Here is a 16,205-nt window from a genome sequence, read left to right on the forward strand (position 1 = left end):
CACGGACCCCTATTATTAGCCTTGGCCCTTCTCTGGTAAACTTTCCTAATAAGAGGCCTAGAACGAACTCTATCAATCAGTTAAACTTCAATGGAAGGAGATACCTCCTTCAACGTCTTCTTCATTGGAAAGTGTATAACACTTCCCATTTACCTAAACGGATATTCAACATCAAACCAAATAAGTTCTAAATGCTCTCTCATCTCTCATAATAAATTCTACTCTCACTTGATATACCACCTCTGTGTGTGTGTGTGTGTGTGTGTGTGTGTGTGTGTGAATGTGCGTAAGATACCAAAAAAGAATGCTTGTTTGAGAAGCCCTTTTATAGAGAAATTCGAAAGAGGATAGTTATACATGAATCATATAAAATGAAGAAGAAAATGAAAACAAAAAAGGAATTGATTGCCAAAACAGCCTAAAGATAACTTAAATAATAGGCTCTGTTGGGTAAACCACCTCTCATAATGTCTTCAGCTTCTGTCCCCGTAGCCCATTCCAAAAAGCAGCTGCATTTACTACCTTTTTTCCTGGAAGCTGAACTTCCAATACCTGACAGTATAACAACATCATTGAATTCAGAAAGGCATATTGATCTGCAATAATACTTGAATATAAAACTGTGCTAAATGCGTGTAACAAACAAGTGCTCTTTGTCAGATTAAAAAGTAAAAGTTTCAATGCTTGTTCCGCGTGAAATAAGGAAAAACGCATATTGACTGTATCTTTGAAACCAATCAATTTTCATAAACCTGCTTGACTATGTTCCAGAAAATTTCCATGTAATTACAGATTACATATTTATGGAGATCCCATTTTCAAAGTACAAAATGCTGTTTGAAACTTTGAATAAAGTGTGCATAAAAAATTTGGATCCCCAAAGACATTGCCTTTACAGCCAACTCCATTTGTTTTTCATACAGGATATTGTATTGGATATTAGTTTCAATACATAACACAGAATTTCAAAAAGAGCACTTGGACAAAAGAACAGGACGGGAAATTCCCAATTTTTTATTGAAGCAACATTAACTATATTTAATAGTGATTTTAAGTTGAAGATATTAATTAAGTAGTAACTTCGGCTTGAGATAACATATTGCGTAAATCGAAATGAATTCAAAATACAACTTCTGAAATAACTGCCATGTTTTTTGCTTTAAATTATTGTTTACTTTATGATTATTTATAAAAGCAATGAACAACTTCTAGTTTATAGTTAAAAGCAGATCCTTGGAAACAAAATTATTTTGGAATTAACAATAAACAATCCATTTTTCTCCAATTTTTCAATCTCTACTGCAGAAGGAACTATTTTTTTAATTCTCTAAAATTGTTTTGAAAATAAATTCAAAACAAAAATAAGAAAAAAATCTGGTAGAAAGTTTTTTTCTTAAGAATAACTTGTTTGGAGAAAAAAAAAAGAGAAAATTACAGCTTAATGAGATCTTTGCTTTGAAAGAGTTACTCCCAGAATTTTTTAGATTAACTGAAGGTGAAGAATCAAACTTATATAAGAATAAGAAGAGCTTCCCATAGAGACAAAACCAAAAACAAAACAAATTTACAAGTTTAGAAGATCAATTTTTGGGAGTAGTTCTCTGTTGGGTTTCTTAATATTATACTGGTTATAGTGTTCACATTACAAGTTTACAACTAAAACCTGTGACCTCTACCAAAATTACATATCTAGGTAGTGCAGGTGTAAGCATGATTTAGCTCTGCAGTGATCATAGAAACTTCAAAGATTGATTTAAAAGCTAAACATACCTCAAGTGCAGTGCCCCTTCCACATGGAAACACCAATGCACCATTGACAAATGCAATATCATCTGCTTCATTGAACTGCACATTTTCATGACTGCAAACTCTTGTAGTTATAATTTTAAACTCCAAAGTTTTCTGCTGACCATTCTTGTCAACAACTAAAACCTTTGCTCTAGTTCCTGGCCACCCTGAAAAAGCACGAACCTAAAATAGTTTTATGTCACAACTGCGCAGTTCAGATAAGATCATGAAGTTTACCTTATTATGTAGAACACATGCTTCTTGATCAAAACCTAGCCATGTTTCATCTGGACTTATCTGCATAAAATAGCGAAATCAAAATATGATGAATTCTCTAAAAGGAAGATATTTTATCAGCTGTATATATTGGTGTTTCTTTTCCTTTTCCTATTGTGGATAATTGGATATATACTGGAGTGAACAGAAAGGCACATAATATAATATCTCCCAAATCTATCTTTTTGACTCTCAATGACTCTAAAGAGTTTAGCCAACGGCTGAGTGAAACTATGCAAAAATAAATAGCATGAAAACATATGTCTTTTCAACAGGAGCTCCACATGTAGAAAGCTATCAGAATCAAAAGGAGAAAAATAAAATCCTTAATTCTCTGCAATTGATATAAGATCCTGCAAGATTATCTCTCTCAAGGACATGCTTCTTAGTTCTTAGAGACAACTGGTTTATTGAAGAATCTGATATATACACTGAACTAACATCAATAGGAAAATCATTTCTATTTCACTTTGAAGTTTGAAGTAACATAATCAAAACTAACACTACCTTTGGAGCCAATGTAACCTTAGAGTCATCTTGGGGTTGTGCCTTCACTCTCGCTGATCCATCAAATATAGAAGGAAGTTCCCGAATTAGAAGATTAGATCCTGCATTATAAAATAAGGATAAGAACTGATTCAGTAACAAAGAGACTTTGTATAAAAATGTCTGATAACAATAGCCTAGTACAACACTGGGAGAAAAGAACAAAGGAATGCATAAGTTAAAGTAACATTCATGGAGAGAAGAGTTATACCTTTGTGAAACAGAAGGTCAAGCAAATCAGGTGCCTACATAGATACCTAAAGATTTGTCAGAAGCAGGGAGAAAATGCAGTAACTAAGTTGCAACTTGTAAGTTTCACCAAATAAGAAGAGTTAAGCACAAGTCCCATAACGACAGAGCAAAACATGCCAGCTACAAATACACAGACACGCACATACACATTGCCTTTGCATATGCTTGATTTCAAAATGCAGATAGCAGAGCATATATGTCCTCTCAAGGGAGGGTGGATAAAGTCACTGATAGAAGGGGGCACATAAAATTTACTGAACATTCTAGTAATGAGCATAAGAAATTATTAATACATTGAAAGGAGCGCAAAAGCCTTGATATAATATGCAGTAGTATTACTCATTCAAACCAATAGTTTAAACATTCCAAGTTTAATTATCAAAGAGAAGTTGAGGACTAAAGACAATCATATGATCATTAATCTTTTTACAGATAAGGCTTATAAAAAAAAACTTTTTACGGATAAAGAAAAAGCCTGCGTGCAAAACCTTTTGTATTAAACCAAGACAACAGAAAATCATACCTTTATTTGATCATCAACTTCAACTCTTTCACTAGCAATGAGAGGTCCAGCATCCAGTGCACGAACAGTGTACGCTAATGATACTCCAGTTTCTTTAACGCCATCCTATTGTACAAATCAATATGTAGCATCCAAAAATAACCTCATGACAAAAAAGTTATAAAGGCTTTAGAGACTAAAATGAACTGACACACAGAAAAAGGAAAAATACCTGCAACGCTCTTTGAACAGGAGCAGCACCACGATACATTGGCAACAGGCTAGGGTGAATATTGACTGTTCCTGAGATATTAGACAGAAAAAATCAGTGTTAAAGCTATAGGTTTCACTATTTATAAATTTTGCAATGCAAATGTAGTGTGAGTTGAAGAAATTTGAATTCCCTACAATCAGGGAAATCCTAAACCCACGCAGTCAAGGAATCTTAAAGGTTCGATTAATCCTGACTGCAGTCAGATTACCTGAACGATTCGTTCCGATCCAGTCAAATTTTGAGCTAATCTGAGACATCCGATCTTAACGAAACATATGAGTTATACGATCCTAATCAAACAAATCAGATTACTTGAACACGTGAATTTACGATTGTCCTGACTGCAGGGAACCCTAATCCGAGTTTGCGTGTCCTATCAGTTTAGTAATAATGAAGGATACCCCATTGTAGTTTAAGCAATGAATATGAAAGAAAGATAACGGCATTAGCATTGGCAGTGCGAAAAATGACTAACCTAATGGTGGAATATCTAGAAACTTGGTAGGCAATATATTCCCATATGCTGCTGTAATGCATAGCTCCGGTTGCAAAGCTTTTAAATTTGACAAGAAAGCATCCTTCAAGAAGAAAAGTGAGTAAGCAATTCATTTTTTTTCATTCAAACTCAAAAGAAGACCGCGACGCAATAAACAGAACAAATAGAAAACAATAGTATAATTTAGTTACATCTCCAGCTCGCTCAGGAGTAAAAATGAGATGAGAAGAGAATCCCCTTTCAAGAGCATAGCTGGCCAAAGGAGATGGCATGAGCTTCTTTCCCCTGTCTCTTCTGGCATTTGGTTGAGTTACAATCGCCGCAACCTAAATTCCAAAAAGAAAAACTATCAAATCAGAAATTGAACATGGTGGTGAGAACTGAGAAGTGATGGGGGGAAATTGCCTCGAATGAAGAATGTGGAGAAGTGGAAGCGGTGAGAAGTGCGTCGAGGACGATTGCTGAGACCTGAGGTGCGCCTAGGAGGACAAGGGGTTTCTTCTTGGTGGGAGTGGAAGAGAATGGGAGAGATGGAGAAGTAGAAGAAGAAGAAGCGCTCTGTACGCAGCATAACCGACGAATCATTCTCAAACAACACCGTTCGTTCGAATACAGCTAGCTAACTACACACACGCCTTCTTCTTCTGCCTTATCACAATAGACTCCACTCTGTTCTGTTTTCAAAATGTAGCCTTCTCATTTTTTTTATTGGAGTGAAGAGTAAAATTAGTGACCCGAATATAGTTCAAGTGCTAGGAGCAGGTGAACATATGAATTCGGGAGGAATATGTTAAAGGATAAAATTTTAAAAATTGTAGTTTATCTTTTTGATATATTAACAAAATAGTAGAGTTAATTTCGGCACTAGTAAATTTGTCATTACAACAAAAAAAATAATAACTGATTCGATCGACATTTTACGTAATTGTAAATATGTCTTGATTCTAGAGACAAATTTGTCGGCCCTCAACCCTATAGATACTAATTTGTATTTCCATTTTGTTCCTTTTAATAATATATGAATTTGTTTGAATGTTGAGAAAATTATTTGTTGGAGGCATAGTGACAGTTTTCTGAAAGTTAGTGGCCTTTAAAAACGACTCATTTCGTAAGTGGTCATTAGTTCTTCTTCTTCCTTGTATTGGAAGATGTGATTTCTTCCTGAAGTGACTGAAAGAATTGCATGTTATCAATGAGGGAGAAATAAAAAGACTGAAAGAGAGAGTAGAAGAAAAGAGAGATATGTGATCTTTTGAGGCTGTGATAGAGGTTGGTGGCGTGTGAAATGTTTGGAACCACAACCATTTATATATATTATGCATAAGCGGTTAACACGGTCTAGAAGACAATAGCTTCACAAAATAATAGTCTCATCCAGAAGTGCATTTTATTTCATACATTTTTATGGGTGTAATACTAGTCTCATGGTAATTAATTTGATGTTGCACCCAATCTTTTTTAGTAATACCGAAATTCGTTTGAACCTTGAGAAAGTTATTTGTTGGGATAAAATGTGGCAGTTTTATGTAAGTTAGTGGCCTTTGGAAACGAATCATGTTTGTGTCCGGAGTTGGTACATTTGAAATATGCTTCGTACATGGTCATCTTGTTGTTCTTCTTCATTGCCTTGCAACCTCCAATTCCTCCCATGATAATTGATATGATATGATTGAGAGAATTGCATGTGATGAGTGAGGGAGAGACAAATAGAGAGAGCTGAAGAGAAGAGAGACAGAAAATTATCTTATAAGTGTCATGCTAATTTGATGTTACCTCCAATTTGTTTTAATAATGTGTTACAACCCTGATAAAGTTATTTATTGAGTGACATTGTGATAGTTTTCCAAACGAGTTTACATTTGTTAAAGAATAAAAAACTAATACTAAATCAGATTTAATTTTGTATTGAAGAATGAACAATATAATAATTTGTCAATTTCAGAAAAACAACAATTTATCAATTTAAAAAAAAAACCTTAAATACTGCATTGTATTTAGTATTTACTGTGGTATCACTCCAAAAGTGAAGTTCAGTCTAGTGTGTATGTTCTTATCTATAGTCTTATCGCTAGAGTGACCGAACAAGGTACCTGAGCAGAGCCGGAGCATCTTCCTCTGTGTCATCGGAATGGCCGTTTCCTTCGCCGTCAACCGCCCTCTCCTCCCTTCACCACTCGCTCCCTCCCAACCCAAGCTCAAATTCCCTTCACGCTCCTTCGCCATTCGATGCTCTTCTTCCCCTTTCACCGACAAAACCCTCATTTCGCTCCAACCCACCACAGTTTCAAACCCCAATAACCCTTTCGTTTGCCATGCTCGTCGTGCTCGTGCCCCCTTTGGAGGTAAGCTTCATTCCATTGCATTGCATTCACCCAATTGCTTATTTATGTTCCCAGTTAGATTTTTTAGGCCCAGTTTGGATTAGCTTCTAGCTTATGAGAGATTTTTCAGCTTATATGAGTATTTGGTTCCTAACTTGCAAAAAAAGCACAAAACTTGCTAAGTTACTAAGGCCCCGTTTGGGAAAACAGCTTAATTAAGCGTTTATGGTCATAAGCGCTTATGACATTAAGCGCTTATGACATTAAGCGCTTATTCATAAGCTATTCTTAAAAATTTATTAAAATAAATTGAAAATAAGCTATATATAAGCATAAACTCTTTTTCATAAGCTATCCTGGATAGCGATAGCTTATGAAAATAAGCTCAAAACAGCTTATGGTAGGAGAAGTTAGACAAAGAAGCTGGAAGCTATTGTGTAGAAGACTTATAGTTTTCGCGAGATCGTTTTAACTTTTCTTTTAGAGTAGGTGATTGTTAAGAAGTTTATCTAGTGGGTGTTTGGTTTCACGATTTGCGCACGATTCAATGCTCGTTTACTCGGAAGCGTAGATTAGAGTGTTTCGTAAACTCACTAGGCACATTTAATCAGAAAGTGAGTCTAGAGCATTTCGCTGCGGAACCAAGCATTCTTCTAAGCTGGCTTTTATCTCTTCTTAGCGGGGAACAAAATTTATAAGTAACGTGATTGAATTTGTATGTGTTTTTGGTATAGTGTCACACCCTACTTTGACATACCAATGGTTGTTCAATCAAACTAATACATATAGCATTTTTGGGAAGAGATTTAATCTTAGTTTAATCTATTTCCATGAAATGCTCTAAACTTACTAGGCACACTTAATCTTAGTTTAATCTATTTCCATATAGATTATGTATTTTTGGGCTGGCATGAAGATAATACATGTTCCTCATTCTTGGGAGTTGACCAGAATCTATTTACTAATTCAGAAGCACCTATTTTATATGAAATAATAATCCTTCTGAAAATCTCAAATGCTTTAGTACAACACAGAAAACAATGCTCAGTATTGCTAGAGCATGACTCCAACCAGATTAAGATAAGCTCATTTATATGTATGAATAAGATTAGTGACCAAACAAATATTTAGATTTTAGAGTTATATTTTTCTCCATAGTTTCTATCTTCATTCAGATTGTCACTTGGTTAGGCTGATAACTTCTGGTGAAGTTATGTATATCAGATATGGTTATATTCAGTATTGTACTCTGTGAATGCCCTATTGCTTTCAATAGCTAAGTTTTGGCATAGTGATAGATGAGAGTTTGAGAAGGGATGCTAACTTGTACACTGGTTATCCATTAGGCGTGTTAGCCACCTCTATCATCTTGTGCCTTTATAGCTGACACAACATTTTTCCCTTTATTCACTCTTATCGAAACTGTTTTTCTACAGTATTAGAAACTCAGTGGCAATGCCCTTATTCATTGTATGGGATTAGGAAGAGTTCTGTAACATTTAACTAAGATTCAAGTAATTGGTTGATACATATAGCATCCAACTATTAATACATTCTCATTTCCTTCGTTTAAATAGTGAGAGTTCTTATTGTTTTTTGTGAAGTGGAATATAGATTTGACTATGAGGTCTTTCTAAATCTCACCCTCACACACTCAAGGTATGCATGAGAAAGTTTAGGAACTCAAAATTTTCAGCCCTTCAGCATGCAGGTCCAGATGTTACTTTAATATTCCATCATGTATTGGATGTTAATGTTGTCATTCTGCTTAAAATGAAATGGTAAAACATATAACATATTCAATGGTCTGCTTAGAGTGAAATGGTTAAACATAGAACATATTGAATGCTGCAGGACAGGAGACCAACCAACAATATGTAGAGGCCTATGCTGTAGGGCGACATATTCGTACGTCTGCTGACAAAGCTCGAAGGGTAATTGATCAGATTCGTGGGCGTCCATACGAGGAAACACTCATGATATTAGAACTCATGCCTTACCGAGCCTGTGAACCCATTCTGAAAATAGTGTTTTCAGCAGGAGCAAATGCCAGCAACAATTTGGGTTTGAGCAAGTCAAGTTTAGTTATTAGTAAAGCAGAGGTTAATGAGGGGAAAACTATGAAAAGGATGAGACCCCGAGCTCAAGGGAGGGCTTATCAGATTAAGAAGCGCTCTTGTCACATCGCCATCACAGTAAAAGGTGTACCTAGTGACACTGCTGTGGAAGCAAAAGCTGCTTAAGCCGATTTTGGAAAAAAAAAGTATGAATCTCCTTCAGCCATTACATTTGATGAAAATGTCTGCAGTTTGATATTTTGTAGTTCATTCTATACAGTGACTTTATTAACAATCTTGAGTATTTTGTGTTGTTACAAGTGTATGTGTATCTAAGAATTGTTTGAATATTCTATTTAGTACTGAAAACGAAATGTTTTAGCATTAAATTTGAAAACAATTGTGACATAATTTTGCGCTTACAAAGAAATATGAAAAAAAAAGTTACTGCATTTAGCATGTAGCTTGATATGTTTCACAACACAACTCTTCATAAGTTGTTAAATTTATCTAAACCTTCTTTTAGTATTGTATTTTCACTTTACCAAATGCGAAACTTTTTCTGTACATTTTAAAGAAATTTAAACATATAATTGCTGAAGATTTTGGATTTGCCTCATCTAAAATGAGTTTTACTACTTAAATATATTCATGGCTCATATCGTTTACATTTTTTTGAAAAGGATATATACACACATACATATATTCCCTCTTACAGCAATCTTCTTTATATCCATGTTTCCTTTGTCCTTCTGCACTGTTTTTTGAAATAAGTTTTTTAACTTATGTTGAAAAGAAGAAGGACAAATTGTTTGACCAAGATATTTTGCAAGGTTAAACGACATGGCGTGAAAATTAAAAGCAAAACAAACTTGGGATGTTTTCAGTTTTGGTTTTAAAAACTAAAAACCAGAAACTGTTATTAAAATCAGTTTTTTCAGGACAATTTCTATCAAACATGACTTCCTCTTCTTTTGTTTTGAAAGACTAAGAATTCTTTGGTAAAATAATTATGAACAAAGTAATTGAACAAGCCCTAAGAGGCATTACAGAATTGAGAATGTTAAAACATGAAAACACTTAGAGAATGTGTTTGAATGTCAGTTAGGTAAATCAATGGAATTTCATTCCAATTCAATAATATATCAACTTCTCTGTTCATTGCATTTAAAATTCACTTTTGAGCTTTAGAAATAGTGCAAGCAATGGAAAAAGAAATGGACTTGCAAGTTAGCTCAAAGAGGCGCACGCGAGCTTTCTAACACCAACACTCAAGTAAGCATCCCATTTAACTGGATTCAAATACAAACACTCTCATTCGTGAGATCAATCTCTTATGACAGAATGAAGAAGAGACTGATATTGCTACTTTCTTTGCTTGAAATCTGATACCATTGCCCCAGTGTATCATATGCGTGTTTGTTATTAATTTATAACTTATTATCAGAAATAAAATCAACCAATGGGGTCATGCCCTTTGGCTATTGTCAATCCCTAACTAAAACTTGGTCTCAAAGATCAAAACCATGCGACTCAACCAAAGTATCCATTATAGCAAAGCAAAACCAATGCACAAATCTTCATTGGAAATGCACATTTTTATGATTCTTTATGTTTAATACTAGTTGAGTAGTTTTATTTTACTTCAGAATAAAACTTCAATCCACTTTATTACTTGCTAACCCCACTTGCAAGGGGTGACAGTTAACAGGTATCAAACCCAGTGTAACATTCAACTCAAGGATAGATAAGTTGCAAAATCCAACACATGAAGCAACAACATTCATAAAAGAGTGCAGTTCAAAATATTAAAAACGCTTAGCAATGAAAATTGTAAAGCTGATCCATGTGTACCATTTTCCTAAATCACATGTCCAACCATTTCTGATAATGGGACCATAAGAAAAACAAAGATAGCATAATAAGGGCTTAAGTTTCACTAACAAGACCATAAGAAAAATAAAGATAGCAGAATAAGAGCTTAAGTTTCACTAACGATGCTATCATCACCCAGCAAGTGGATTGACCACCTGCCCTGTAAATAGTATTGTTCCAGTCATCTCTTCTCTGATCACGAACAAGAAAGGGTGGTCAGCTACGAAGTCTACCCGAGTCTTCGGGCTTGGCGGCGCACACATCACTTGATCCATCCCTCCGCTCTCTGCTGCTGCAGCTTTGGTGCCTTTTTCATTTACTTCAATGAAAGACTTGTGAAACATCTTGGAAACATATAGGTCAGAATCCACCATTTTTGTCAAATTTGCATCAGTTGAGAAAGGTAAAACCACTCCTAACTCCTTAAGAACATCAGAAGCTTCAAACCCCAAAGAAATTTTGAATCTGGGAATCCTGAAGTCACCTACTGCCACTTTTTCACGAGGAAGCTTGGATTCGAGGAACCCAGCATTTGAAGTTAACTGCTCAACCAAAGCAGACAACCCACATTTTGCATTTGGAAGAAAAAAGAACATGGAAAACCGACGCTTATCTTGACCCTGCTTATAAGGCAAACCAAGGACTTTGAAACCCTTAAAAACACTAATGAATTGCTCCTCATAGCTGACCATGAAGCGAGCCTTAACTGAGGTGCCATTAAGAAGGTGAAAATCATACTTTTTTGTCATTGAAGCATCAAACTCCTCAAACCATTTACCTTTGAAGTACAATGCATTTGCAAAAATGAGTCTGGTTGATCTGTTAACTGAAATAGGATCAATAATGTCTTTGACAAGGCCATCTGTCTCTTGCTCAGCCCATGAATTAACTTCATTGGCCACTTCACCCGCCTTTAAAACCACCATCAAATTTAAAATCAATCATCAGAATATAATAACTTTATATAATTCTTAATTTTCATACAAGCACTTCAACCCAAGATTTTTTCTACTTTCACAACTATCACTTAATCATCAATTAGATAAAGTACAGAACAAATAAAAAAGGGTTATATACCAAAACAAAATACAAAGTCACTTTTGCTAACCTAGAATCAGAAACAGCAAGCAATTGTTTTCACTAACACACTACTACTACCCTAGAATCATTCTGGTGGTAAGTGAGTAACTTTCTTATTTCAAAAAATTAGAGTTATCAAAACTCAAAATAGAAACAGAGCAATCATAAATTAGGGTTATGAAATCAAATTATCACTGACCTTATTACGGAAATCAACAGATGTCAAAGAGGCCTTATAATCAGTAGCCACGAGTTGTTTGAAGGAATGGTGAAGAGCAAGGGATTGTTCAACCCACACACCGCTAGCAAAACGGAGTTCAGGGCCGCCGACGGAGGAAGCATCAGAGCGCGCGACGGAGATGAGTTGAGATCGTCCGTGGAATCGGATCCGAGGAAGGACAGAAGCTCATCAAGTGTGGAGCCATTGGAACCAGCAGCGATTATGCTGAGAAGAACGTGAAGCGATAACGGTGAAAACACAGTATTTCTGTCATTGTCTGAATTTTTCAAGAACAAACGTTTGGCGATGCTAAGTGCAACGTCTGTTTGGGTTCGGTTTGTTTGTTCACGCGCGGGTTTTAATTCATTCACATTCAATTTTCTCTTTTGTTCGAACCCCTCATACTCTCTTTTTTTATCCTCATACTTTCTCTTTTTACCTTTCTTTTCTTTTCCTTTTACATAAACCTTCATCATATGCTTCATCCTCCTTTCTCTTCTATTTCTATACTAATTTAGATGCAAGTGAAAATTGAGAGTCAATTCCTCTCTAACTTTTTTTATATATAGAAGAAAACCGTCTAAGTCCTAAGGTATGCTTGGGAATAAGTTTGTGTTTTTTAAGTGAACCTTTAGATATTGTCATTTAATATGCTTGGAGATTAAGTTTGTGTTCTCACACTAATTGTCATTTAACACATAGGTGTATCTTGACCTATTAATAATAAAATCAAATCTCGACTTATAATATATGATTTTGGAGATAGTCATAAAGTTCAAAAAAAGAGATAATATATCATATAATCGTATCTCTATAATTATTATAAATACAAATAACTTTCTAACTAAGTAATCATCTCCAGTTGGGAATCCGTTAAAAAAAAATCTCCTATTGAGAATAATGTTGTGAAAGGGATAATAGAATGTAGTTGGATGAATATCTTAATTAATATAATATTTTAAAAAACATAAAAATTTATTGAATTTTTTTTAATAGGTAAATGTTTGTTGTTAGTAATATTAGTAAATTAGTTTCTCCCCATGATTCAAGGTTCGAACCCTAAAAAATGACTAATTTATTAACATTTTTTTTAAGGAAACTAATTTACTAACAGTTTTTTTAACAAATAGTTTACTAACATTACTAGCAACTAATATTGAGTTATAAAAAAAATAACTTAAGTAACCCTCGGGATAAATCTATTGAAATTTAAAACACGCATATAATTTTTTTTTGACGGGTAACAACTAACACGCATATAATTGATACAGCCGCAAATTTTATTTTTTCCAGCCAGCTATTATTAAAATTTATCATAACAAATTGTTAAGCTTTCAATTTACTTTAATAAAATATGTATAACAAACTGATTCAATCTAGTATAAAACATTTACGTAAAAAAAATTCTTATATAGAGATTATAATATCAAATCATATAATAATGAAATCAGTATATGAAATCATAGTATTACTTTTAAGTTGAATCTTTAAAAAAAAAAGTTGAATTACATTACACATTACAATGAAATTGAAATTAAATTAACATAGGGTGATAGGGCTGTGGAGGGTCACCCTGGTTTGCCGTGGCATCAAATATGGAAGTGGGATGGGCCTTTCAAAGTCTCTAACTTTCTGTGGCGGGTTCTAAATAATGAAATCTGGGTCAATTTCCGCCGCTGGTGTGCGGGCATGGCTTTGGACTCTCTTTGCCCCCTTGCAATGAAGAGAGTGAGACAATTATCCATCTCCTCAGAGACCGTAGATGTGTTAGTCCCCTTTGGCAGCAACTCGTTCCCGCTCACCTTTATTAGGCCTTCATCGCGAGTGATCTTCGTCCTTGGTTGCTGGGGCAGCTTCGTAGTAGCTCACTGGCGCCGTTGGGAGGAGGAGTTGCCCCTGATTTTTGTAAGACCCAAGATTTTAGAATTAAATAATTAATTAATTTCCAACTCACGCATAGGATTATGTGTAAGCGTGAGAGGAACTTGACTTGTGCTTGATGGTTGGATTAGTATTATGAAGAAGAAAATTTAGGAAACGACATAGAATATTACTAAATTCGCTATAGGTTATAGCACGAGTTTCATTCACTTCCGCCTTAGGGCGAAAACGTTAGTAAATGGCTAATTTGCTCTTAAAGCACTGTAGAAACGATATTAAAAAATATTCAGAGGAATATAAGAACTTCTCTTATTCCTTTCCACGACGAGTGTTTCGACAAGAAACCCTGAACTGTACGAACGATTGATTTCGATTCTCGAAGTTTGCCGAAACCGAGTTCCTGTTAGCTCAAGAACCTTAAAGTAAACTGTTGATGAAGACTTTTTCTATTCGGAGCTTCAAACGAAGATTCCACACGCATACACCCATTTCTTTCGATGTTTCTAATCTTTCTTCAGAAAGAAGTTTTCTCATCCGACATCAACTGCAAAAAGTAGTTTTTCGAGTAAAATATATTTACACCGACTTTGGATTGTTTGCTTTAATTCTGAGAAACCTGTTTTGAGTTCTGGAATTAAGTCGCCAGAACCTATCTTAGAATTCACAGAGGAATGTGCAGGAAAAATTGGAATCGCGAAATATTCATTTTCCCGCGTTTTCCATTTTCTATAAATAGCTTGAAAAATGAAAAAAAAAAAAAAACAAAAACATCACCACCAACACACACACACGGCCGTGGGCTTCAAGGAGGAAGAAGGAGAAAAAGATTTTTGTCGATTCTTGTCTGATCGTAGCTCTGTTCGTTGCTACGCGTAGGCCTCGAGGTACTGATGCTTTTCCTTACCTCTGATCGTAAATTCTGTCGCTTTTCTCTATGTCTTTATGTGCTCAAAGTTTTGAGCTTTTTGTAAAACTATCCAAATAACTTGATTTCTCTGTCTAAACTTATTCCCTGCATGCCCAAGAGCATGTTTAGCGGATTACATTTCGCCAAATCTCGTCGAATCGCCGCAGAACTTCAATTCCGCTTTTTGAGTCAAAAACTCTCGACTAAGCTTAGCGTCAGTAGGATTAGTCGTCATAATCGTCGTTGGTATCGACCTCATCCAATTTATTTTTCGAAATTCTGATTTTGAGTTTCCGAGCTAAAAATCTTGACCAAAATACCCCTGTTCTAGTTTTCGATCCGATAATTTTTCTGAGAGTTTCCCTGGCCTAGATATCGCCTAAGAATACCTAGGAATTAAATTAGATCGAAGAAAAAGTTCGGAAACCCTATTTTTGAGAGTGGCCGAAACCTGTTTGTTAGGGTACCGTGTCCAAAAATAATTATTGGGTCTCTATGACCTGAGCTATAGCGTAGCTCTTTCAATTGTCGAAATTTTGGCGTTGGTTTCGTGCCATTCCGAGTTCTGTAGCTCAAGTTATGCGCGTTTCAGCAAATGAAGTTTTGTTGTCAATTTGTGCCTAAATAGGAACTCTGAAGCTTTAAAAGCGTTCTTTACGATTTCGATTAGTATTATTAGATCGTGTTGCTTCCAGTGAGGCTTGTGTTGATGATTGTGTTTCCTTGCTTTAGGTTCGCAACTTCCATGCACAACTTCTACTCACGAAGGTAAGGGTAACTCAGTTTTAAAGCGTCTTTGAGTCTTGTCTGCTTTTATCGCACTGCCTGCGTTTGAGATGAAGATGTTTACATTGATTGGCATTGGATTATGATTATTATGCTGAACTGGGAAAATGTTTTCTGGAGGCTTCGGCCGAGTGGACTTATTGAGACGTGTGTCTCCATTTTCTGAGAGGCTTCGGCCGTTTACTGGTTTCTGTCATTGAACTGAGTTGCTATGCAATTGAATTGAGTTATGTTCGTTGATAATAGGAATAACATGTGGTTACTCCGAATTAATCATTGGTTTGGACATTGTTGTTGATTGACTTGGCATATAGGGTTTGGTCTTTAAGTGGCGATGAGGTGGGGTGTGGTCCCGCGTGATTGTCCCGTCTTTCGAGACGTTATAAAGTGGCGATGAGGTGGGGTGTGGTCCCGCGCGATTGTCTCATCTTGTGAGATGTCCTAAGACCATGTACAATGGTGTAAACAAGTTTTTCCCATTCAACACCACTTTTTATCTTCCCAACACTCCACATCATCTTCTCTCTCCAATTCAACACACTTTCAACAAATACCCACTCCAATGGTTTTCTCTCTCAACACCCTACCCCACCACTCACCCTACCCCACCACTTTTTATTTCATATTTTTATTTAATTTTATGTTTTTGTTTTTTTTATTTACATAAAATTACAATTATTATTTTAAATTAAATTAAATAATAAACACTTAACGAATTAATTTTTTTTAATATAGATAATAATTTATTTTATTTCCTTAACTAAAAAATGGAAGACGATAAACGAAGCACACAATAATTTATTTTATTTTCTTAACTTAAAATGCAAGACAACAAACTAAGCACACAACACACAAATAACGTAATTAGTACGATACAAATCATCTTCCATCACGAAGCATTTGCAAACTTTGTCCATATGTGCTTCACTAGATCTGCTTGCAGT

General features: G+C 35.2%; 2 protein-coding genes and 1 pseudogene across 2 annotated transcripts; 1 reads left to right on the plus strand and 2 right to left on the minus strand.

Moving 5' to 3' along the window:
- Positions 1-292: 292 nt before the first annotated feature.
- LOC130739149 (uncharacterized) lies at positions 293-4,820 on the minus strand. The gene is made up of 10 exons (XM_057591388.1): positions 4,540-4,820; positions 4,326-4,460; positions 4,114-4,216; positions 3,597-3,667; positions 3,386-3,490; positions 2,822-2,855; positions 2,572-2,672; positions 2,026-2,085; positions 1,771-1,971; positions 293-552 (listed from the first exon to the last, which is right to left on the minus strand). Exons 1-10 carry the CDS (start codon positions 4,717-4,719, stop codon positions 463-465), a joined length of 1,080 nt encoding a protein of 359 aa, XP_057447371.1. The 5' UTR covers positions 4,720-4,820; the 3' UTR covers positions 293-462.
- Positions 4,821-6,145: 1,325 nt separating this feature from the next.
- On the plus strand, positions 6,146-8,862 carry LOC130739150 (50S ribosomal protein L22, chloroplastic-like). The gene is made up of 2 exons (XM_057591389.1): positions 6,146-6,476; positions 8,310-8,862. The coding sequence occupies exons 1-2, from the start codon at positions 6,263-6,265 to the stop codon at positions 8,696-8,698; spliced, it is 603 nt and encodes a 200-aa protein (XP_057447372.1). The 5' UTR covers positions 6,146-6,262; the 3' UTR covers positions 8,699-8,862.
- Positions 8,863-10,264: 1,402 nt separating this feature from the next.
- On the minus strand, positions 10,265-12,179 carry LOC130739152 (serpin-ZX-like; annotated as a pseudogene).
- Between the last annotated feature and the right edge of the window lie 4,026 nt (positions 12,180-16,205).

The sequence above is a fragment of the Lotus japonicus genome, chromosome 2, assembly GCF_012489685.1.
Source record: "Lotus japonicus ecotype B-129 chromosome 2, LjGifu_v1.2".
Lineage (NCBI taxonomy): Eukaryota > Viridiplantae > Streptophyta > Magnoliopsida > Fabales > Fabaceae > Lotus > Lotus japonicus.